A 26,996-nucleotide genomic window follows, 5' to 3' on the forward strand; every position below is an offset into this window, starting at 1 on the left:
CCCAGAAATAAACCCAAGCACCTATGGTCAATTAATCCATGACAAAGGAGGCAAGAATATACAATGGAGAAAAAGTCTCTGCAATAAGTGGTGCTGGGAAAACTGGACAGCTACATGTAAAAGAATGAAGTTAGAACATTCTCTAACACCATACACAAAAATAAACTCAAAATGGATTAAGGACCTAAATGTAAGCCTGGATATTATTAAACTCTTAGAGGAAAACATAGGCAGAACACTCTTTGACATAAATCTCAGTAATATCTTTTTGTATCCACCTCCTAGATTATTAAAATAAAAACAAAAATAAACAAATGGGAGTAATTAAACTTAAAAGCTTTTGCAAAGCAAAGGAAACCATAAACAAAATGCAAAGAGAACCCACAGAATGGGAGAAAATATTTGCAAATAAAGTGACTGACAACGGGTTAATCTCCAAAATATACAAACAGCACATGCAGCTCAATATCGAAAAAACAAACAACCCAATTAAAAACTGGGCAGAAGATCTAAATAGACATTTCTCCAAAGAAGACATACAGGTGGCCAAAAAGCACATGAAAAAATGCTCAACATTGGTAAGTATTAGAGAAATGCAAATCAAAACTACATTGCGGTCTCACTTCACACTGGTCAGAATGGCCATCCTCAAAAAGTCTACGAACAATAAGTGCTGGAGAGGGTGTGGAGAAAAGGGAACTCTCCTACACTGTTGGTAGGAATATAAATTGGTACAACCACTATAAAGAACAGTATGGAGGTTCCTTAAAAAACTAAAAATAGAACTACCATGTGATCCAGCAATCCCACTCCAGGGCATATATCCAGACAGAGCCATACTTTAAAAAGATATATGTACCCCAATGTTCATAGCAGCACTATTTACAATAGCCAAGACATGGAAGCAACCTAAATGTCCATCGACAGATGAACGGATAAAGAAGTACATATATACAATGGAATATTATTCAGCCATAAAAAAGAATGAAATAATGCTGTTTACAGCAACATGGATGGACCTAGAGGTGCTCATACTCAGTGAAGTAAGTCAGACAGAGAAAGACAAATATAATATGATATCATTTATTTTTGGAATCTAAAAAAAGGATACAAATGAACTTATTTACAAAACAGAAACGGACCCACAGACTTCGAAAACAAACTTTTGGTTACCAAAGGGGAAAGGTTGGGGCGGGGGGAGGGATAAATTAGGAGTTTGGGATTAACACAAACACACTACTATACATAAAATAGATAATCAATGAGGACCTACTATACAGCACAGGGAACTCTACTCAATATTCTGTAATAACCTATACAGGAAAAGAATCTGAAAAAGAATGGATATATATATGTATAACTGAATCATTTTACTGTATACCTGAAACTAACATAACATTGTAAATCAACTACACTCCAACATAAAATAAAAATTAAATTAAAAAAAAAAGAAGAACATACCAAAAAATAATGAAGAAAAATTATGGTAATAAGTGATGAAAGGGTCAGAATTGCCAGCGGTAGTCAAAAGGGATTTTATTCTATATATGTTTTACAACTTTTAATGATTTGTATATTCATGAATTCTTCCTATTGTTAAAGTTAATAAAAAGTCATAAAAGCCAAGGAAAATCTCCTCAGAATTATACATTGATCTGTCACTTTTGATTTGCACATTTTTTCTATGCATGTGTACATTAATCTCATCAGAGAAGCCTCTTTAAATCTTTTGACTTCATAAAGGTGTTTCTTTACCTCATATGTTGCTGTACTAAAATAAGGCATGGACCTACCTACTGTATAGCACAGGGAGCTATACTCAATATTTTGTAATAACCTATAAGGGAAAAGAATGAAAAAAATAGATTTATATGTATGTATACCTGAATCACTTTGTTGTACAATGGAAACTAACACAACATTGTAAATCAACTATACTTCTATTAAAATAAATTAAAATAGATAAATAAATAAATAAAATGCAAAGTAATAAAAAATAAATTAAGGCGGGAATTTTAAAGAAGATAAAGACTGTATATAGTTCCTGATTATGATATTACATATTTTCTTAACAGGTTACTCTTTTTCCCTATTTTACCAATTTATATACATTTTAGAATGCTTTGCATTATATAATGTACAAGTACATCATTTATAGTAAACTAAATATTATATTTGGGGCTAGGACTGAAACCCTGATATTATTCCTTAAAGAAATTAAGTTCAATACACGAAATTTTAACTTATAGTAACTTTCCCAGGAATCTAAGTTGTCAAAAGTGCAAGGACTACTTGTATATGACCAGTTTTGCACAGAAATTTTGGGTAAGTGAGGATAACACAGAATCAGACAAATAGTACAGCATGAGAACGTGTGTTAGAGAAAAAGGAGAGTTTTCCAATATTTAAATTTGTTAGATACTGTAATGGGTGATAAAGGAGGGTTGTGAATCTCTTTCAATGGACTTTTAAAAAACCTCACTTATTTGGGATGGTACAGTGTTCTTGCTAAAGCTATAGGTGGCTTATACTCTGTGACTTACAATTTATGTAAGAAGCAGTTGAATGCATTATATAGTAACATAGCATGCAGTCACAGCACTGTGTCTCATGTGTATTTGTCCAAAGGACAGATACAACATTATTCTGGAAAGAATCCAGTATTTGGAATCAGGATGCCTTACTTTACGTCCAAGTTCTGCCTCTTTCTTGCTATGTGATCTTGCATAAGTTATCTCACATCTCCAAATCTTAGTCTCCTCAGTTATAAAATGAGAATGGTATTAATAATAATGCCTACTTAACCTGACAGTTGTGAGACAAAGGATACGAAAAACAGTATATGAAAGTTCTTTGTAAACTATAAAATGGTGTACCTATTTTTTATGATTGACTATTTTTTAAAAAGTCTGGCATTGAAAACTACTTCAAGAAAATAACCTCTTTATAATGCAGTACTGCATCTGTAATTAAAGTTTTCCACTTGCCAAAACAAGGCTCAGATATGAATAGTTTTTTCCATTGGGGAGATATTTCAAACCATGTTAAGACCCTAGAAGTCTATGATTTCTATTAGAGTTTGGATTTCTTAACACCAAAATAAAAGTTCTTATCACTTGTAACCACGGTAAGTAAAAGTCTGATAGCTGAAGGATGGTAGGTCAAAATACTGTCAGTTTTTCAATAAAGAGTCAGCAGGGTGAGGTAAAGGAGCTGCTTGTGTTATAAGTTCTTTGGGCTGGGTAAGAACTCCTTCCTTTTCTAACTATAGATTTTGGACTGTTTTGTCTTCCTTAGTCCTAGTAACAATGCCTTATTCTAAAATTGGACTTCCAGGTAGAGAAGCTGGGACTAGATCATCTAACTGGGGAAACATTTAGAAAGGCTTGTTTCCCACCTCTGCTCCCCACCTCAGTGCCTTTCCATGTCCTTATTCAGCTGCGTTCATCCCAGGTACAGTTTGTAATAACTACTACAAGTTCTCACTCAAAATTTCTGTCAGCTACGGCATTATTGGGACCAGTCTGCTATTAACAACATAAACAAATGTTAGAGGCACAGAAGTAAGCATGGAGAAAAAGAATAGGTGGCAATGGGGTTACATGACATGAGAACTTAACTTTTAGCTCTTCATAAAAACCTCAAGATGACTCAATAATCTGGTGGGAGAAAGGTGGAGGGCAAAGTTCTGATTCCTTATTTTTCCTTTGAGGGCTGCCTTTTAGAAAAGTATACTAGGTGGATGTGTAGCCTTGCCCCTATATACTATCATTTATTTTTTCATGTATTAGACCATTCTAAAGCAGAATGGGCATGAGATTTTAAAGAAAATTTAGCCAATGTGCATGAACCAGGGTAGAGAAAGGTGAGCTGTTACCCACTGATTGAATCAATTCGAGCAAAGTACTCCAAGTGACAACTGGCAGGATTGTTTACAAACATGGACAACACTGTTTATTATGTTTCCCGATTTATCTGATTGGTTATAAATTATAGTATCACAAAGCTGGTAAGGAACCTTCCAAGCTGTCATCTAATCCTACCTAAGCCACCTATATTTGCTAAACAAATCTGGCCATACTTGCCCTTCTCCATCCAAAGGGCACTTATGAGGTTGACATGCTTATATAATCTTTCTGTACACTATTTTCTCACTATACTACATTCGTTGTGTTAACATAGTCTTTATTAGTCTGCTGAGTGGAGAAAAGACTTCCTTCTCACCCTACTTACCTCGGTTGTCATCCTCATTTTCTTCCCAGGGCTCTTCATTTGCTAGCAATGGGTTCTGCGACTCATTCATACACCTCATAGGGAAAGAGTGTCCATCACCAGGGCTGGTGGGGAAATGAAGACAGTGAGATCTTGCAGCTGACATAGACATTTTATGAAGGTAATAACTCTATTAGAAATAGGAGTGGGGTTCTTAGAAAGATTTAAACCATTTAGCTGATTGGCTAAAGCCATACTGGAATAGGCTCTTACAATAGCATCATTTAGTTGCCCTATTGCTCTCAATTTCTATATCTGTTTGTTTGTCTGCATCAATCTTGACTTTTTTAGTTTTTAAGCAACTTTTTAATTGCTTCCCACAATGGCCAGTATGGCAAAATGCACATAAAGCAAACTTCATAAATATAACTTAATGATGAAGATTCCAATTTATATCCCATTATATTATTGCTTTGGATCTAAATTTTCAAGAAAAATTACCAGAATCAGAATCATTGAGAGCAGAAGCAAGAGGAACTACAATCCTGCAGCCTGTAGAACAAAAACCACTCACAGAAAGATAGACAAGATGAAAAGACAGAGGGCTATGTACCAGATGAAGGAACAAGACAGAACCCCAGAAAAACAACTAAATGAAGTGGAGATAGGCAACCTTCCAGAAAAATGATTCAGAATAATGATAGTGAAGATGATCCAGGACCTCGGAAAAAGAATGGCGGCAAAGATCGAGAAGATGCAAGAAATGTTTAAACACCTAGAAGAATTAAAGAACAAACAAACAGAGATGAATAATACAATAACTGAAATGAAAACTACACTGGAAGGAATCAATAGCAGAATAACTGAGGCAGAAGAACGGATAAGTGACCTGGAAGACAAAATGGTGGAATTCACTGCTGCAGAAGAGAATAAAGAAAAAGAATGAAAAGAAATGAAGACAGCCTAAGAGACCACTGGGACAACATTAAACGCAAAAACATTTGCATTATAGGGGTCCCAGAAGGAGAAGAGAGAGAGAAAGGAACAGAGAAAATATTTGAAGAGATTATAGTCAAAAACTTCCCTAACATGAGAAAGGAAATAGCCACCCAAGTCCAGGAAGCACAGCAAGTCCCATACAGGATAAACCCAAGGAGAAACATGCCGAGACACATAGTAATCAACTTGGCAAAAATTAAAGACAAAGAAAAATTATTGAAAGCAGCAAGGGAAAAACGACAAATAACATACAAGGGAACTCCCATAAGGTTAACAGCTGATTTCTCAGCAGAAACTCTACAAGCCAGAAGGGAGTGGCATGATATAATCAAAGTGATGAAAGGGAAGAACCTACAACCAAGATTACTCTACCCAGCAAGGACCTCATTCAGATTCGACAGAGAAATCAAAAGCTTTACAGACAAGCATAAGCTAAGAGAATTCAGCACCATCAAACCAGTTCTACAACAAATGCTAAAGGAACTTCTCTAAGTGGGAAACACAAGAGAAGAAAAGGACCTACAAAAACAAACCCAAAACAATTAAGAAAATGGTCATAGAAACATACATATCGATAATTACCTTAAACATGAATGGATTAAATGCTCCAACCAAAAGACACAGGCTTGATGAATGGATACAAAAACAAGACCCATATACATGCTGTGTACAAGAGACCCACTTCAGACCTAGGGGCACATACAGACTGAAATTGAGGGGATGGAAAAAGATATTCCATGCAAATGGAAATCGAAAGAAAGCTGGAGTAGCAATACTCATATCAGATAAAAGAGATTTTAAAATAAGGAATGTTACAAGAGACAAGGAAGGACACTACATAATGATCAAGGGATCAATCCAAGAAGAAGATATAACAATTATAAATATATATGCACACAACATAGGAGTACCTCAATACATAAGGCAACTGCTAACAGCTATAAAAGAGGAAATCAACAGTAACACAATAATAGTGGGGGACTTTAACAACTCACTTATACCAATGGACAGATCATCCGAAATGAAAATAAATAAGGAAACAGAAGCTTTAAATGACACAATAGACCAGATAGATTTAATTGATATTTATAGGACATTCCAACCAAAAACAGCAGATTACACTTTCTTCTCAAGTGCGCATGGAACATTCTCCAGATAGATCACATCTTGGGTCACAAATCAAGTCTCAGTAAATTTAAGAAAATTGAAATCATATCAAGAATCTTTTCTGACCACAACACTATGAGATTAGAAATGAATTACAGGGAAAAAAACGTAAAATCCACAAACACGTGGAGGCTAAACAATACGTTATTAAATAACCAAGATATCACTGAAGAAATCAAAGAGGAAAACAAAAAATAACTAGACATAAATGACAATGAAAACACGACAATCCAAAAGCTATGGGATGCAGCAAAAGCAGTTCTAAGAGGGAAGTTTATAGCTATACAAGCCTACCTCAAGAAACAAGAAAAATTTCAAGTAAACAATCTAAGCTTACACCTAAAGGAACTTGAGAAAGAAGAATAAACAAAACCCAAAGTTACAAGGAAAGGAATCATAAAGATCAGAGCAGAAATAAATGAAATAGAAACAAAGAAAACAATAGCAAAGATCAATAAAACTAAAAGCTGGTTCTTTGAGAAGATAAACAAAATTGATAAACCATTAGCCAGACTCATCAAGAAAAAGAGGGAGAGGACTCAAATCAATAAAATTAGAAATAAAAAAGGAGAAGTTACAACAAACACCACAGAAATACAAAGCATCCTAAGAGACTACTACAAGCAACTCTATGCCAATAAAATGGAAAACCTGGAAGAAATGGACAAATTCTTAGAAAGGTATAACCTTCCAAGAGTGAACAAGGAAGAAACAGAAAATATGAACAGACCAATCACAAGTAATGAAATTGAAACTGTGATTAAAAATCTTCCAACAAACAAAAGTCCAGGACCAGACGGCTTCACAGGTGAATTCAACCAAACGTTTAGAGAAGAGCTAACACCCATCCTTCTCAAACTCTTCCAAAAACTTGCAGAGGAAGGAACACTCCCAAACGCATTCTATGAGGCCAGCATCACCCTGATACCAAAACCAGACAAAGATACTACAAAAAAAGAAAATTACAGACCAACATCACTGATGAATATAGATGCAAATATCCTCAACAAAATAATAGCAAACAGAATCCAACAACACATTAAAAGGATCATACACCATGATCAAGTGGGATTTATCCCAGGGATGCAAGGATTCTTCAATATACGCAAATCAATCAGTGTGATACAGCATATCAACAAATTGAAGACTAAAAACCATATGATCATCTCAATAGATGCAGAAAAAGCTTTTGACAAAATTCAACACCCATTTATGATAAAAACTCTCCAGAAAGTGGGCATAGAGGGAACCTACCTCAACATAATAAAGGCCATATACGACAAACCCACAGAAACATCATTCTCAACGGTGAAAAATTGAAAACATTTCCTCTAAGATCAGGAACGAGACAAGGATGTCCACTCTCACCCCTATTATTCAACATAGTTTTGGAAGTACTAGCCACAGCAATCAGAGAAGAAAAAGAAATAAAAGGAAAACAAATTGGAAAAGAAGAAGTAAAACTGTCACCGTTTGCTGATGACATGATACTTTACATAGAAAATCCTAAAAATGCCACCAAAAAACTACTAGAGTTAATCAATGAATTTGGTAAAGTTGCAGGATACAAAATTAATGCACAGAAATCTCCTGCATTCCTATACACTAATGATGAAAAATCTGAAAGAGAAATTATGGAAACACTCCCATTTACCATTGCAAGAAAAAGAATAAAATACCTAGGAATATACCTACCTAGGGAGACAAAAGACCTGTATGCAGAAAACTATAAGACACTGATGAAAGAAATTAAAGATGATACCAACAGATGGAGAGATATACCATGTTGTTGGATTGGAAGAATCAATATTGTGAAAATGACTCTACTACCCAAAGCAATCTACAGATTCAATGCAATCCCTATCAAATTACTAATGGCATTTTTTACGGAACTAGAACAAGTCATCTTAAAATTTGTATGGAGACACAAAACATCCCGAATAGCCAAAGCAGTCTTGAGGGAAAAAAACGGAGCTGGAGGAATCAGACTCCCTGACTTCAGACTATACAACAAAGCTACAGTAATCAAGACAATATGGTACTGGCACAAAAACAGAAACATAGATCAATGGAACAAGATAGAAAGCCCAGAGATAAACCCACGCACCTATGGTCAACTAATCTATGACAAAGGAGGCAAAGGTATAAAATGGACAAAAGACAGCCTCTTCAATAAGTGGTGCTGGGAAAACTGGACAGCTACATGTAAAAGAATGAAATTAGAACACTCCCTAACACCATACAGAAAAATAAACTCAAAATAGATTCGAGATCTAAATGTAAGACCAGACACTATAAAACTCGTAGAGGAAAACATAGGAAGAACACTCTTTGACATAAATCACAGCAAGATCTTTTTTGTTCCACCTAGAGTAATGGAAATAAAAACAAAAATAAACAAATGGGACCTAATGAAACTTCAAAGCTTTTGCACAGCAAAGGAAACCATAAACAAGATGAAAAGGCAACTCTCAGAATGGGAGAAAATATTTGCAAACGAATCAACGGACAAAGGATTAATCTCCAAAATATATAAACAGCTCATGCAGCTCAATATTAAAGAAACAAACAACCAAATCCAAAAATGGGCAGAAGACCTAAAGAGACATTTCTCCAAAGAAGACATACAGATGGGCAAGAAGCACATGAAAAGCTGCTCAACATCACTAATTATTAGAGAAATGCAAATCAAAAGTACAATGAGGTATCACCTCACACCAGTTAGAATGGGCATCATCAGAAAATCTACAAACAACAAATGCTGGAGAGGGTGTGGAGAAAAGGGAACCCTCTTGCACTCTTGGTGGGAATGGAAATTGATACAGCCACTATAGAGAACAGTATGGAGGTTCCTTAAAAAACTAAAAATAGAATTAGCATATGACCCAGCAATCCCACTACTGGGCATATACCCAGAGAAAACCATAATTTAAAAAGACACATGCACCCCAATGTTCATTGCAGCACTATTTACAATAGCCAGGTCATGGAAGCAATCTAAATGCCCATCGACAGATGAATGGATAAAGAAGATGTGGTACATATATACAATGGAATATTACTCAGCCATAAAAAGGAACGAAATTGAGTCATTTGTTGAGACATGGATAGATCTAGAGACTGTCATACAGAGTGAAGTAAGTCAGAAAGAGAAAAACAAATATCGTATATTAATGCATGTATGTGGAACCTAGAACAATGGTACAGATGAACTGCTGTGCAGGGCAGAAGTTGAGACACAGATGTAGAGAACAAATGTATGGACACCAAGGGGGGAAAACCGCGGTGCGGTGGGGATGGTGGTGTGCTGAATTGGGCGATTGGGATTGACATGTATACACTGATGTGTATAAAATTGATGACTAATAAGAACCTGCAGTATAAAAAAACAAACAAACAAAAAACAACTAATACTAAACTTTCTTTGGGTTATTTGTATGGAAATATGTTAATATAAATGTTTCAGAAATTACATGAAATTTCTAAAAATCTTATATGTTCTAGTATAATAAGTCATAATTCTAGTTATTACTTTAAAATGTATATCTCAGAAATAACTAAATTTCCTTGTCAATTGCATTATTATGAACTTTCATCAAATCTTTAACCATGGTCATATTTAAGTCTTTGGTCATTTACAGACAGTTCTGGGTGTACTCTGATGGTTTTGCAAAAATGTTCCTATAAAAGGGTTTCATCTTCAAGGAATTCATGGAAAAGACTCTGACAAGTACAGGTTTCTGGTAACTGACTATACTGCTGAACTGAATGAATAAGCATTTTCAGAACTCCAATGGAAAACTGATGAATTCATAAAAGTGATAACAAAAGATCAAGATGAAAAAAAAATTAATTACATGGGACTGAGTGGACTGACAAGGATGATTATAATTTTTGTGACTTTCTGTTTGAATAAAAAAAAAGAATCATTGAATTAACTGGCGATAGGTGCTGTGAATTGGTGATAGATAATAATAATGGCTGAACGCCCTGTTATTTGGCTTGTATGGCAGAAACGTTATTAGAAGCTGGGAGACAGAGCAAAAGTGAGGCATTTCTAAGAGTGCAGATCCTGGGGGCAATTATCCTCCCCCAGAATTGATAGTTCTCTACAGAGGATGTAACTATACTGATTATAAGTGAGTGGGCTTTGATTTTTGCTCTTGTTCTTTATTCCAAAGAAGACTCATTTTAGACCTCCCTTTGGCGTAGTGATATTGTGTGTGTTTGTGTATGTATGTGTGTGAGTGGGGTGCAAATAATTGTTGGTATTAGTTATTAATCAACATTACCCACTGACACAGTTTTGTCTTGTGATTTATGGCCAGGGCATAGGATATACCACAGCTCTTAAATAAATGAGCCTGTAAAACACTAACTGGTACAGAGGAACTACTAGGGCAATTAATGAAGAGGAGAAAATCTTTCTTAATTACCACCTTACTCCAGCAAATTTTCCTCAAATAAGTGAACAAATGGCTGTATCCCTGTCTGAAGAATGGATTGAAAGGGGATTGCAAGAAGCCTATAAATAAGCTTTGCTCCAGAGCTAGTTTAGTTGATGGTAGTTTTAATCTGGTTCATGAAGTCACTCAGAGGACACAAGCTCATCTCTCCTTCATTGCTTTCTCTTCATTCCTGTTGCAATTATAAGAATTACCTAGAATCTCTAGATCAATCTTTGTTTGTTCTTGCTTTTTGTTCTTGTTTAAATTAAAAACTTTAACTTTTCCCTCCATGAAAGTAATATAAGCATTTAATCCCAAAATATGAAAAGTGGTGACAAGAAAAATAATTTCTAAGACTGTTGCCCACTTAGAGCATTTTGGGGGTATATTTCCCCTCTGTTGTTTTTCTTCTCCATATATTTGTTTTTTCATTTATAAATTATTTTATTTTTTAATTGTTGTATAGTTGTACAATATTATATAAGTTACAGGTGTACAATATAGTGATATACAATTTTGTTTGTCAATCCCAAACTCCCTAAATATCTCCCCCTCCCACTTCGCTCCTGGTAACCATAAGTTTGTTCTCTGAGTCTGTGAGTCTGTTTCTGTTTTGTAAATAAGTTCATCTGTATCATTTTTTTTTAGATTCCACATAATTGATATCATACGATATTTCTCTTTCTCTGTCTGACTTACTTCACCTAGTATGACAATCTCTAAGTCCATCTATGTGGCTGCAAATGGCATTATTTCATTCTTTTTAATGGCTGAGAAATATTCCATTGTGTATATGTACCACAACTTCTTTATCCATTCATCTGTCTATAGACATTTAGGTTGCTTCCATGTCTTGGTTATTGTAAACAGTGCTGCAGTGAATATTGGGGTGCATGTATCCTTTCAGACTATGCTTTTCTCTGGATATATGCCCAGGAGTGGGATTGCAGTATCATATGGCAGCTCTATTCTTAGTTTCTTAAGGAAACTCCATTACGCTGATACTAAAACCAGATAAAGACACCACAAAAAAGAAAACTATAGGTCAATATCACTGATGAACATAGATGCAAAAATCCTCAACAAAACACCAGCAATCCAAATCCAACAATACATTAAAACGATCATACAGCATAATCAAGTGGGATTTATCCCAGGGATGCAAGGATTCCTCAATATCCACAAATCAATCAGTGTGATACAGCACATCAACAAATTGAAGACTAAAAACCATATGATCATCTCAATAGGTGCAGAAAAAGCTTTTGACAAAATTCAACACCCATTTATGATAAAAACTCTCCAGAAAGTGGGCATAGAGGGAACATACCTCAACATAATAAGGGCCATATACGACAAACCTACAGCTAACATCCTACTCAATGGTGAAAAGCTGAAAGCATTTCCTCCAAGATCAGGAACAAGACAAGGATGTCCACTCTCACCACTTTTATTCAACATACTTTTGGAAGTCCTAGCTATAGTAATCAGAGAAGAAAAAGAAATAAAAGAAATCCAAATTGGAAAAGAAGAAGTTAAACTATCACTGTTTGCAGATGACATGATACTATACATAAAAAATACTCAAGATACCACCAGAAAACTACTAGAACTAATCAATGAATTTGGTAAAGTTGCAGGATACAAAATTAATACACAGAAATCTGTTGCTTTTCTATACACTAACAATGAAAGATCAGAAAGAGAAATTCAAGAAACAATCCCATTTACTATCGCACCAAAAAGGATAAAATACCTAGGAATAAACCTAAGGAGGCAAAATACCTGTACTCCGAAAACTATAAGACACTGCTGAACGAAATCGAAGAATGACACAAACAGATGGAAAGATATACTATACTCTTGGATTGGAAGAATCAATATTGTCAAAATGACTATACTACCCAAGGCAATCTACAGATTCAGTGCAATCCCCATAAAATTACCAATGGCATTTTTCACAGAACTAGAACAAAAAATCTTAAAATTTGTATGGAGACACAAAAGACCCCGAATAACCAAAGCAATGTTGAGAAAGAAAAACGGAGCTGGAGGAATCAGGCTCCCTGACTTCAGACTATACTACAAAGCTATAGCCATCAAAACAGTATGGTATCAGCACAAAAATAGAAATATAGATCAATGGAACAGGATAGAAAGTCCATATGTTTGTATATATCAAAAAAACGTAAGAATCTCCATGTCCATTGTTCCAGTAATTCCATTTCTGGGAATTATTCTAAAGCTAGAGATAAACTAGGCACAAAAATGTTCATTGTGGCATTATTTCCAGGCAATAATTAGGAAACAAACTAAACATCCAACACTATGGGAATATATATTTCCCCACTGGCTGGAATATGATGTAGTTAAAAGTAATGGCTATAAAGACTATGTCACAGGGCTTCCCTGGTGGTGCAGTGGTTGGGAATCTGCCTGCCAATGCAGGGGACACGGATTCAATCCCTGGTCCAGGAGGATCCCACATGCCACAGAGCAGCTAGGCCTGTGTGCCACAACTACTGAGCCTGACCTCTAGAGCCCACGAGCCACAACTACTGAGTGCACATGCACAACTACTGAAGCCCACGTGCCTGGAGCCCATGCTCTGCAACAAGAGAAGCCACCACAATGAAGAGTAGCCCCTGCTCGCCGCAACTAGAGAAAGCCTGAGCACAGCAATGAAGACCCAATGCAGCCAAAAATAAATAAATTAAGAAAATAAAGACTATGTCACAATAAGGGAAAATGTTTACTATAGTTTAAGTGAAAAATGTAAAATTCAAAGTGGTATGTATACTGTGATTAAAAATATGTACAAATATATACAGAAGAAAAACAACAGAGTTGTTTAAAAACCAAATTCATTTACAAATGACTGGTACCAGTTTACACTGCTTAAACAAAGCATGAGAATGCTTATTTTATCATGCCCTCACCACCTGATTTATCTTTACTAACCTAGTAATGAAAAACTTGGGAAATACAGTTTTACATTGGACTGATATCTAGTGCATAATACAGTCAAAATTGAATTTGCTACTTCAAGGCATGGTCCAGCATCAACTTCTTTCAGTGGTAATAATTACCTACCTGGACCCAATAGGTATTAACCAGAACTTCTTGTTATCTCCAAACACCTGCTGGATATTTTTGATGAAGCCAAGGTTGAACCCATTTTTCTCTGGGCCACTTGTAAACACTGGAGTACAGAAGGCCTCTATGGCAGGGTAGGGAAGTTGAAGAAAAGAAGAGAGCAATAATCAGGACCATTACAATTTTACAGTTCTCCATGAATGTGACTTGCTTCTACAATATTTTTTTGCTGTGGTAGCATAGGCCCCTCATTCTTAGTTATTGCTAAATTACTTGGTAAAAACCAGCTTAATCACTTTAATACAAAGTAAGTTTGTTATTAAATATAAAGAATTGGTACACTCTTTAAAAAAATGCAGAAGAAACACATGATGGTAGAAATAATTGAACAGTCATAGGGGTAGTATGTATTTTGTACTGCATGTAAGGAGTGAAAGAACAAATCTAACAGCACTTTATTTGAATCTAAATGGCAGTAACAGCCAAATGGTCTCTATATTTAGAGCTGGGACAAAAGTAATGACACATAAAGAGATGGTAATGACATTGATTTGGTTTTGAAACATTTCAGAAATGAACACGTTCACACTGAAGGCTGCAATGTAAGAAATTGAGTTTTATTCCAGAAAAAATGTCAATGGGTGAACTATAATCACCTCAACGACTATGAGAAATTGGACCATGTTAGTGCACATTATTTTTAGATACACATTTATCCCATTAAGCAAACACTTTCACTGTTGGACTCTGGCTGCATCTGGCCATTTCCCTTTTGTTCTTTGTTTTCAGATTGTGTTATCATGAAGCTTTTAGTACTTTTCTACATTGTAGGTGATCTCTAAGCCAAATATGCTAATCTACTACCCTAGCAACTAAGTGCTACATATATATTTGGTTTAGAAAATAAGTGCAAATACTTTTTTAGCTGTTATCATTATTAGCAAATGAATTCTAAAAGTATAGTGGCTTTTGCACTATACTTTCCTCAGATTTACCTTAGCTAAACATTCATTATTTGGATACTTTCTCCTTAACCCTCATGCATTGATTTGTGTACAGTATAAATATTTGTTTCACCATGAAAACGACTATTGCACTGGATCCATCAGAAATGCAATTCTCCAAATAAAAGCCCAGAGTATAGAGTAATGGAAAAATTTTCAGAGAATAATTTTCATTTCTTGTGCTCATTTTCTAGAGACTCACTTGTTCAATGTGTTTATCTCATTCCCACAGTCCCTACACAGCTCCTTGATAACTGTAGATATTCAATGATTTGTTGGTTTGGATTTTTTCTCAGGACTCTGTTTTTAGAAGTGTTCAATAAATTAGATTTTTCTATCTTTATTGACCTTGAATTCCTCCTTCTGATGTTCCCTTCTGTACTGATTCTTTCCTTCACTTCCTTATGTGAACACCCTTTCAAAATTTTCAAGCTGTAAATCTGGGGAGCTATTACCCAGAATGAACTATAAAAAGCAATGGTCATTTTTGTTTTTGTGTGAGGTTTTATTCACTAATGTTCTCTTTAGTCTGTAAGCTTCATTCACTATGGCTCTCCAGTTTGGTAAAACGTGTTTACATCTGTTTCCGTTTGGAGGCAAAGAGATGTCACTGCAGGTGAAATGTTTCATTGGAAGTTTTTCTCTTCCCTGGGAACAATCCATAGGTCACAGGGATATACATTCATATGTTTTTTTCCTAGTCTTAATATCCAGTCTTACCTAAGGTGGTTTTGTTTCTGCTGACAAGCCAACAATGGTAACCAAAGAGAATCACAAGGCTGACAAAAAACATGCAGGCCACAAAGAGGAGAAAAAGGACATGGAACTTAGAGCGAACACTGGGCAATTCCCCCTAGAAAAGAAATAATAAACAAACAGAAACAAAGGATTAAAGTCATAAGGTTTGGCTAGTTTTTCTGTATAGGTTAGTACTTTCTTCCATATGTATAAAATGTCTAGCTGTAATTAAAAAAGTAGATTTTGTAAAATTTTTACAAAACAGTTCTTTCTGTGGATGACCATACCTTATTATGGATATGCTATCAGCCTACACAGCCTAAAATGGATCTTTGCTTAAGTGCAGTTCAGTGTAAAATAGAGTATATAATGTACCAATTAGAAATGGGTAAGATTAAAAGAGTATACTGAAGCCATAACTGGTATGCAACCTCTTAAAGCTTGTATTCCATTTAGTTTGTAAATTTTGAGTCATTGGCTAGAGGTGATCTTGAGGTCATATGGTTCATCCTCTTGTTTCAAGGTGGGTTATTCTGGAATACTTTATATGTCATGTTTCTTTGGATATATGTGTGCTAAAAATGTCACAGTGATATATGTAGGAAGTTAAAACACATAGGTAGAATTTTAAAATGTTCTACCTCTAAGTCGACTTGATTTTAAAGCTACTGCAAATTTTGTGTGGTTGTTTTTTATAGTTGAAGTAGAATGTGCTGGTATATTACATCCCGTGAAACAGCTGTTTAGACAGTAAAATCATGCAAGATTTGACAGGCAATTGTAAAAGTAGATAGCTAAAGATTTTTATAGTTAGCTGGGACCTCTCATTTTCCATATGGCAGCAGTTTTTGTTTTTTTTTTTAAAGCAGCCCCAGACTAGAATGAATTTTCTAAAGTTCTATAGCATGCACAGCATGTAACATTTTGTCTTCTGAAGAGAACTTTAGAAAACATTTTCAATTTTGGAGTAAGAATTTGGGAGAAAGACTTTTCTTTATTTCCCCCTTTCCTGTGCTGATCATTGTTTTGGTGTGATGAATTGCTTTGAAATATTTCCAAATGCTCTTGAGTAGTAAAGGTGATTCTTGGTTGAAGTCAACCTTGACATTAGGATCTAGTTCTACTACAGTTTGGAAGGAGAAAGTTAAGGCTTGGAAACACTTGGCAAATTCAGATGGTACAGATTTTTTTCGTCTCTTAGAGAAGATTTATATTTATTTTGATGTAAGGAAATATTAGGAATCTTCCAGACAGTATGTGTTTGAAGGATGAAGATAAGGTGAAGTAAACCAGTCAGATGCTTTCAGCTGAGGGGTGGTCTGGGTGAAATTTGCCTGGGGGCAGAGCACCCCAGGAAATAGCTACACCAAGGATTTTGACCTTCAGGAACTTTTATGTGAAGCTCCTTTTTGAAATGATTCCTCTACAAAATCTTGGCCTAAGCACCCAAATTGAATTTGATTGGTTTTTGTTTGTTTCATTTTGAATTTATAGGAAAGATTTTGTAGTGGTTTTTGCCTGGCTGTGTTTTTGTTTTCATAATCTCTACTTTTTAAAATAAGTTTTTAAAAGCTTTTAAAGCTCACATTTATTTTACTTCTTATCTTTCATGTTTAAATGGACAATAGGAAATGGCTGGGCAGGAGGGACTGATATAAAGTCAGTTCACACTCTGAGGGGCTGAGCTGCAAGTCTTTCCCTTCCCTAATTGCTCTTATAGAACTCTCTTCTGTCTGCCAAAGCATATCTACTGTGTTGTCCCTTGATAAAGTCCTTAATATTTAACTTTCTTTTTTGTTAGAAGAGGGTGATGGCCCTATGTTCAAAATTACCTACTCAGGAGATAACCAAGCTAAATTACTCAAAGCAATAACCACCAGAAACAGTTCAGGGGAATATTGGTAGATTAATCCTATTATCTTAGTTCTAAAAGAATTCATAGCCTCTATGAGGAGATTCATGGCCCAATGTGGGAGGTGTATATTACTACTTTTTTCATAAGTCAAATATCGATTTCCTATCAAAGTGCTACTCTTTAAGTTAATATTGAGAGGAGAAGCACAATCTGATGGTCTTCTGAATTCTTTACTTCAAAGAGCTAGAGCTTCTCTATAGTAGGACCATAATGGGCAGTAGGACATGGTACAGTGTTTAAGATTACTGGGCTTAAGAGTCAGACAATTTCAAGTTCTCACTTTGCAACTTAGAAGCTGGGTGATCCTGAGCAAATCACTTAACTACTACGACCCTCAGTTTTATCACCTTTAAATTAGACTAATAATTCCTGCTCTACCTAGTTCACAAGGTTGTGGTGAGGATAAGATGATATAATAGATATGAAAGTGCTTTGAAAATGGTAAAGTACCATACAAATGGAGGTTGCTATTCTTAGGAGCACAGCTAGTCTCCTTGATACATGGCTTTTAAAATACATGGCAGTGTTTACTTTTCATTTTAGGGGAGACTCAATTTGAACTGAGAAAGCCATCTTTAAACCACACCAAAGTGCTCTCTGGCTGGAGAGACTGCAAAGAAGCATTTCTCTGAACTGTCAATGCCCTTTTCATTATGAGGGCAAGCCAGGACAGGTTTCCTCGCCTGGCATCTGTCAGGCATGAGCTAGTTTATTGTGGAGAAAAAAATGAAGGAATAGGAAAAGGGCAAGGCTATTTTCACCCCTTGCTTGTGAATACTGGCACATTCCTGGAGATTAATTCATATCTAGATATTATCTTTCAAGGGTAAAAGAAGCATACAGCACCTGGCTGGCATTGTGGTATTTGATTATTGGCTGACTAGGAGGGCCAAAGGCAAAATGTATGAAATACAACATTGTTTACTCTGTTATCAAAGGGTAGTTTTTAAACAGTAGCCTACTGTGTTAAGGACCAAGTAAAGTCTGTAGTGAAGACCAAGGCTGACACTTTCCCTGCTGAATTGGTTGCAGGAGATTTTTTTTATGGTAGTGGCTCAGTGTGTGAATAGAATGCCAAAAAGGTCATGGAAACCCGGGCAATAGATAAGAGATCCTGCGATGTGGAAAGGGGCCAAAGAAGAGACACCAGGATGATGAAGCATTTTGTATTTGGGAAAAATTTATAATAAAACTTCATTTCTGCTTATACTTTTATATCCCTGAGTTGAAGATTTTGATATGTATTATATAATTCCTGATTCTTAAAGTTATTAAATATTGGAATTGATTAAGCAAGTCGAAGGGAGAATGCAAAGCCCATACCTCTATAATATTCTACACAATATTTTCTACACTAGTAGGGATCAAAGCACTAATTAATAATTTAAATATTCTCAGCTATTTAGGCTCTCACTGCCTTGCCTTTCTCCTTTTTTTCTCCAGTTTATTATAATCTATATTCTACTCACAGGATTTATGTGCTTTACCTCTCCCCCTGAGGTGAGATATTCCTGTTATACAGGCTCTTGTGCAATTCCTAAAGTAATAACTAGTAGCTCTGCCCACATCTGCTTTTTGCTATTCAGGTTCAGTTTGGAAAGCCCTCATCATGTAAGGTTATGTCTTAGTAACTGTATTGTAGTTGTATGTGGGGAAGACATATCTTCTGGAGTCCATTGGCATGAAATTAAAAAAAAAATCACTATACTGCTGCAGACCCCATATACATATGTAAACTGAAAATCTGCCTTCAATTTTTTTGGAAATAGATGGGATATAACATATCTTCAAGTAGAAGAAAGGTGAAAGTAGGATTTTAAAAAAGATTTCATTATAATGATTGGAATCATGTTTTGAAAAGTAAAATACTTTCAACATCTGTTTCATTTTTTTAAAGGTATTATCCAGTGTAAGGTTAATCTTTTTCTTTTAACCTTGCACTGGATAATATCTTATGATTTCCTCATTTCTTTCTTTTGTTTTTTTTTTTTTTGATGTGGACCATTTTTAAAGTCTTTATTGAATTTGTTAGAATATTGCTTCTGTTTTATGCTTTGGTTTTGTGGCCGTGAGGCATGTGGGATCTTAGCTCCCTGACCAGGGATCGAACCCGCACCCCCTGCATTGGAAGGCTAAGTCTTAACCACTGGACTGCCAGGGAAGTCCCTCAACATGTTTCATTTGATCTTGGCAATGAGCCAGTGAAGCAGGTAGCAGAGCCAGTATTAGAACTCAGTTCTCCTAATACCCTACCCAGAGTTTGTCATACAAAGTTCAAATAAGACTCTCCCTTTTCATTTTGGTCTTTTGTGAAGATGAGTTAATGAATCTTTCTGTCCAGCAGGAATTTTGCAACTTCCTTTGAACAGGGATTTAGAAAGTATTTTCTGACAACGAGGGAGTGCGTTGACAGCCTTTTTTCTTAGGAAACTAGGGATTTAGAATTAGTTTCAACATTTTTCAAACCTAAAATTGGTAAGAAGTGGATTTTTAAAACTTAATTAGATAAATACATTGTAAAGAATCAGTAAGTCTCAAGAGATTAGGTTCCTGGAGGCCCAACAAGATTCTCATGTATGATAGAAACTTTAACTGACATCTAAATAACAGCCTCCTAAATCTCAGAATATTTAACGTGGGAAACTTGTTTTCTGTGCTTCCCCTTCTGATTACTTCAGTATTAGCTACTTCAAAATGTAAAAAAAAAAAAAAAAAAGATAATGTGAACAATGTCACAGATTGGAATAGGTGTGTATTTATTCTTGGTGGGGGGACCCTTCTGGATTTTTTAACTTACTCTCCAGTATTTGATGAAATAGCTGAAGACCGTTGTAGCAATGTACAGGCAATAGAGAACAGAATAAGCTAAGAACTGAAGGAAGAATTTATAGTTGGAAAATCCAATGCAGTTATTAACCCTAAAAAAGGAAAAAAAGAAAAACTAATTTGAAATCAGGATCCATTGATTTAGAACACACTGATACAGAGTGAACTATGTTACCCCTGCTGCTTCATTATCTGTTGTGTAGAAACTCAACAGAAACTGAAGTCCCTTAATAGGAACAGACTGGAAACACAAATTCATGTCTCACTTGTTTTTCCTTTTATTTACAGACACAGAGACAGCTGGCCTACCTAACAGTTCTGGACTGGTTCCTGACACACCCAAGCAAACCTGGATCTTGGATGCTGAAAACCTACTACAATCTCTGCAGCTATACTTAGTATAGTATGGCATGTTCTCTTTATAGTTAGATGATTTCATACTGGTTCTCTAGGTCAGACATACAAAATTTGGAGAATTGCTTAAATTAACAATCTAGAGTTTTTCAAACATCAAGACAGCTAAAAAAAGAACTGAATTATGTAATGTCAAAGAGGACAACTATCTGTACTCTCTTTCGTTATTATAGCTAATGGACAAGAGACCATTAGCTCTGTGACACCAGGAATTCACGATCACACCTTTGGTGGTATATTTATTCTTGCTTTAAAATGTTACGCCTTCCCTGTTCCCCACACAAATACAAAGCCCAATGAATTATGGTAGGGGAAACAGGCATTTTACAACTATGCTTAGGAAAGTAGGCATTGAACAACTTTGACCCTATTAGAGGGGAGAAATTAATCAAAAGGACATACCAAGGGCAATGATGATCCATTTTTAATACACACCTACAAAAGGAACAAAATACAGTGTGATAAACTTCAGAATTGAACTCACGGTATCACCAGTATTTTTACATGGTCCCAGTACACTCATTCTTAGATTTCCACTATAGCTTCTCCAAAACTATACTGTCCTCAGTTGTTCCTAGGATGAGCCAATCACAAAACTTTAGGATCATGCTGGCAGCAAGTTACATGCCTAAAATTCCAACCTTTAAAAGGCATTGGGAACTCTAGGATACTGACACAGAGAATAGGTCCAAGATACCTCTCCTCATTTTATTTACTTAGTTTAATAAAAGTAAAGAAGAAAACATGACTGCAGCCTGTGCTTGAATCAAGGGTAAGTGAAACATGGATGGAACAAGCACTCAAGAAGAAGGACATGAAGCTTATATTTATTAGCATAAAAATGGGATTTTACAAAGCTGGAGCAATTTAAGTAACAAAATAAAGTAGTATTGACTTATAACCCCAAATCTGAAATGATTGTCCATGCCCACATATTGATATAAGTAAATGATTTAATAAATAAATGAGGGAGAAGAGACAAATCTCCCATGTAGAGGAATTCCAAATAATTTATGTAGATACTCTGCCTGCAAGGCAGGGTGGGGGAAGCATAACTTCTCATTCCTTTAGTGTTGGCTGTACACAGAGATTTCCTTCTGAAGAGTACAGTATGGAGTGGGGGTGGAAGAAGAGTAACTTTACAGTGGAGAAATCTGGCAAACACTGCCTCAGTCAGATGATTAAGATTAACATTGCAGTGATAAGCCATGTCTATAGTACGTAACCTTGATATGATATAATGAGAATGGCACTTAATCTCTCTGGTCTTCCTCCCCCAAAAGACATTATCTAAATCTAATCACGAGAAAAATATCAGACAAATCCCACCTGAGGGATATTCTGCAAAATACCCAACAATTCTAAAAACCGTCAAGGTTATCAAAAACAAGTAAAGTTTGAGAAACTGTCACAGCTAAGAGGAGCCTAAGAAGACATGACAACTAAATGTAGTATGGTATCCTGGATAGGATCCTTGAACAGAACAAGGACATCAGGGAAAAACTGAGGAAATCTAAATAGAGTATGGATTTCGGCTAAAAATAAAAAATCAATGCTCGTTCATTAATTGTAAGAAATGTACCATATTAATGTAAGATATTACATGGGAAATGGTGTGGGACGTATGAGAACTATCTTTACAATAATTCCAGAAATCTAAAACTGTTCTAAAATAAAATGTTTATTTTTAAAAATGCAGTTTTATTTCTCTTTCCTATCTTTATAATAGTTTGAATCATCATCATCCCTGTGAGGGTATTTGGCATGTGCTCATTATGATTGAAAGGAAATGCTCTTTAGGATCAACATGTTAGGATCAGTCACTTGGTTTTTAAGGCAACCATCAGTGGCCAAGCTCAGCCCAGGGGAATTATGGCTGTCACTTACATGGCACAGACAGAGCAGTGGTGGCAGCGATCTGGCTTGATCAAATGGCACCGGTCACAGAACCTTACGGCTATAGGAAAAATAAGGTGGTTAGCACTGGTTAGGGATCAATATGACACCATATATCTTACTAGCCAATCTGGATGACTTGTTATACACTGATTACAGGTACTCAAACTCATCTCATTTCAAGTTACCAAGCAAAAGACAGATCACGTAAGAGAATTGTGGTATGTATTTTTTCCCTGTTGGATCAATCTTAAAAGCACCTTTTGGGGGATGAGTGTAAGGGGAAAGGTTTTCATATCTGGATATCTGATCATAAAATTCTGTATTATGAAACAAACTATACTGTCAATTGCTTGAGTTATCTTGGGAAAATCATTTAGCCTCTGTTTATTCCAACTTTCCTATCTGAAAACAGGATTCATAATTTATCTCCTGTCTCCAGAGGTTGGATTGTATGAGGTGGATAAAACTCCTAAAGCATGGTAAAGAATGTGGTTCTTAGAATAAGAATTTGAAGAATAGAAGAGACATTCTAGAACAAATTAGTTCAATTGACCATTCCACAGATATAGAAAATAAAGACCTGAGCCATGTCAAGTAACTTACACAAAATCACACAGTAAGCAAGTGGCAAGGTTGTGACTAGTACAGTTTTTCTGACCCTTTAGTTCAGGATTCTTTTCACTTTGTAAGTATGATACAAAAAATCAGTTCTCCTTCCCTCTCTACCTCCTTCCTTCTTTTCTTTATTTCCTTAGATGAAAGACATTTTCCTTTCCTTCTAATTTTCTCTGTGTTCATTGATAGAGTATGACTGTTTAATGTGATTATTAAGTGTAACAACTAAAATTATGAAAATTTGAGCTAATATAATAATTAAACCTAAAGTGTACCTTAAGCACACATAACTGGTTCAACATAATGAAATATTAATTCAGCAGAGTTTCTGTGTTCATTCTAGCAATGTGGTGGTGGTGGTGACCAAAGTATGGGTATAATTGAGGTAACAAGGAGGGGAGAGGGACATGCATGTTTAGTTCCTTCAACATGTTTTTAAAGATACGGTCAAATGCCACTGTCCAGTTTAAGCCACCATCACCTCTAATTTAGATGACTGCAATAGCTGCCTAATTATTTACTTTGCTTTCATTCTTGCCCCCTCACAATACATTCTCTACAGAATAGCCAGGTGATTTGTTAAAATCTAAATCAGATCATATCACTCTCCACTAAAAACCTGCAATGGAGTTCCAAAACCCTTAGCATGGCAAGTTACTTTTTTTTTTTTTGTGGCTCTGCATGGCTTGTGGGATCTTAGTTCTCTGACCAGTGATTGAACCTGGCCCCGGTAGTGAAAGCACTGAGTCCTAACCACTGGACCACCAGGGAATTCCTGCAAGTTACTTTTTCTTATTAAGGTCTCAGATCAAATGACATTGCCTCAGAGAAGCCTTCTCTATTACTCTATATCATGAGAGCTGCAAACAAATGATTCAAGGGTCCAGGGAACAGTGAGTAGTGAGTTGAAGAACCTGAGAATTCGTGCCGTGTTTAAAAAGAGTGGCTATTACTCAGCTCTAGCTAATTTTTGCCATGGGGAAATGCAGATCGAATGTTACCAGTGTCTGAGTTTTCAAGAGTAGCCAAAAATGTGGATTTTCATGCAGAAATATTCTAATTGTTAAAAATTAGTAAAAAATGCCAAGTTTTAAAAGACACATTAGAGATCAAACAGAATATATCTCTGGGTCCAATTCCTCGCATATACCTCTAGTTTGTAATCTCTGCTCTATCACACCATTCTGTTTACTACTGTTTGAAATTATATAGAAAATTTCCTGTCTGTCTCTTTTTCAATATACTTCAGTATGCATGAAGACTTTTTAAAAAAACCATAACCACCATGACATTAATGCTCTAACAAAGTAAACAATAAATCTTTAATATCATCTAATACCCAGACTATAATAAGACATCCCCAATTGTCATATGGGATCTTAAAAAATATTGGTTGAATAAATAAATGATAAATAGATGAACATAAGTGTCCAACAGTATACTTCCCAAAGCCTTGAAACACGATCTTCCTTACTAGAAACATTAGAATTACTTGTCAAAAAAGCATTCGTTTTCAAATTTTAAAAGGTGGAGAGGGCTTCCTGGTGGTGCAGTGGTTAAGAATCTGCTTGCCAGTGCAGGGAACAAGGGTTCGAGCCCTGGTCTGGGAAGATCCCACATGCCGCGGGGCAACTAAGCCCGTGCGTGAAAACTACTGAGCCTGTGCTCTAGAGCCTGTGAGCCACAACTACTGAGCCTGTGCTCTAGAGCCCACGAGCCACAACTACTGAAGCCTGCACACCTAGAGCCCATGCTCCGCAACAAGAGAAGCCACCACAATGAGAAGCCCGTGCATTGCAATGAAGAGTAGCCCCCACTTGCCACAACTAGAGAAAGCCCACGCACAGCAACAAAGACCCAACTCAGCCAAAAATAAATAAATAAATTTATAAAAAATAAATAAATAAAAGGAGGAGAATTGCTCAGCCAGTACTGTTCTACTCATGCAGATGAAAACTAACAATAAAACTCCACAGTGAGTATTACTGAAGAAAAATGAAGACATATCTGCACAAACACTTGTACAAGAATTTCACAGCAGATTTACTCATAATAGCTGAGCACTGGAAACAACCCACTTGAGCATCAAATGGTGAATTGATAAAGAAAATATGATATTCATACAATGAAATACTACTCAGAAATGACAATGAAAACACTAGGACCCAAAACCTATGGGGTGCAACAAAAGCAGTTCTAAGATGGAAGTTTATAGAAATACAATGCTACCTCAAGAAATAAGAAAAATCTCAAATAAACAACCTAACCTTACACCTAAAGCAATTAGAGAAAGAAGAACAAAAAACCCCCAAACTTAGCAGAAGGAAAGAAATCATAAAGATCAGATCAGAAATAAATGAAAAAGAAATGAAGGAAACAATAGCAAAGATCAATCAAACTAAAAGATGGTTCTTTGAGAAGATAAACAAAATTGATAAACCTTTAGCCAGACTCATAAAGAAAAAAAAAGGAAGAGGGCTCAAATCAATAAAATTAGAACTGAAAAAGGAGAAGTTACTCACTGACACTGCAGAAATACAAAGGTTCATGAGAGACTACCACAAGCAAATATATGCCAATAAAATGCACAACCTAGAAGAAATGGACAAATTCTTAGAAAAGTACAACTTTCCAAGACCGAACCAGGAAAAAATAGAAAATATAAACAGACTAATCACAAGCACTGAAATTGAAACTGTGATTAAAAATCTTCCAACAAACAAGAGCCCAGGACCAGATGGCTTCACAGGAGAATTCTATCAAACATTTAGAGAAGAGCTAACATCTATCCTTCTCAAACTCTTCCAAAATATATCAGAGGGAGGAACACTCCCAAACTCATTTTATGAGGCCCCCATCACCCTGATAGCAAAACCAGACAAAGATGTGACAAAAAAAGAAAACTACAGGCCAATATCATTGATGAACATAGATGCAAAAATCCTCAACAAAATACTAGCAAACAGAATCCAACAGCACATTAAAAGGATCATACACCATGATCAAGCAGGGTTTATCCCACGAATGCAAGGATTCTTCAATATACACAAATCAATCAATGTGATACACCATATTAACAAACTGAAGGATAAAAACCATATGATCATCTCAATAGATGCAGAAAAGCTTTTGACAAAACTCAACACCCAATTTATGATAAAAACTCTCCAGAAAGTGAGCAGAGAGGAAGCCTACCTCAACATAATAAAAGCCATATATGACAAACCCACAGCCAACATAATTCACAATGGTGAAAAACTGAAAGCATTTCCTCTAAGATCAGGAACAAGACAAGGGTGCCCACTCTCACCACTATTATTCAACATAGTTTTGGAAGTTTTGGCCATGGCAATCAGAGAAGATAAAGAAATAAAAGGAATACAAATTGTAAAAGAAGAAGTAAAACTGTCACTGTCTATGGATGACATGGTACTATACATAGAGAATCCTAAAGATGCCACCAGAAAACTACTAGAGTAAATAAAATTTGGTAAAGCTGCAGGATACAAAATTAATGCACAGAAATCTCTTGCATTCCTACACAATAACAACAAAAAGTCTGAAAGAGAAATTAAGGAAACACTCCCATTTACCACTGCAAAAAAAAGAACAAAATACCTAGGAATAAACCTACCTAAGGAGGCAAAAGACCAGCATGCAGAA

At 35.7% G+C, this 26,996-nt stretch overlaps 1 protein-coding gene across 2 annotated transcripts in view; it reads right to left on the minus strand.

Moving 5' to 3' along the window:
* Positions 1–26,996, minus strand: part of ZDHHC15 (zinc finger DHHC-type palmitoyltransferase 15) — a 125,853-nt gene that overhangs the window by 34,974 nt on the left and 63,883 nt on the right. The window contains exons 5-10 of one of the 2 annotated variants that reach the window (XM_036839131.1): positions 22,707–22,776; positions 21,222–21,254; positions 20,377–20,497; positions 15,647–15,779; positions 13,920–14,046; positions 4,234–4,337 (exon numbers count right to left, since the gene is read on the minus strand). In XM_036839131.1, the coding sequence (XP_036695026.1) occupies positions 4,234–4,337; positions 13,920–14,046; positions 15,647–15,779; positions 20,377–20,497; positions 21,222–21,254; positions 22,707–22,776 (588 nt within the window). The remainder of the gene's footprint in view (positions 1–4,233; positions 4,338–13,919; positions 14,047–15,646; positions 15,780–20,376; positions 20,498–21,221; positions 21,255–22,706; positions 22,777–26,996) is intronic. The other variant, XM_036839132.1, reaches the window with a different exon arrangement.

The sequence above is a fragment of the Balaenoptera musculus genome, chromosome X, assembly GCF_009873245.2.
Source record: "Balaenoptera musculus isolate JJ_BM4_2016_0621 chromosome X, mBalMus1.pri.v3, whole genome shotgun sequence".
Classification (NCBI taxonomy): domain Eukaryota; kingdom Metazoa; phylum Chordata; class Mammalia; order Artiodactyla; family Balaenopteridae; genus Balaenoptera; species Balaenoptera musculus.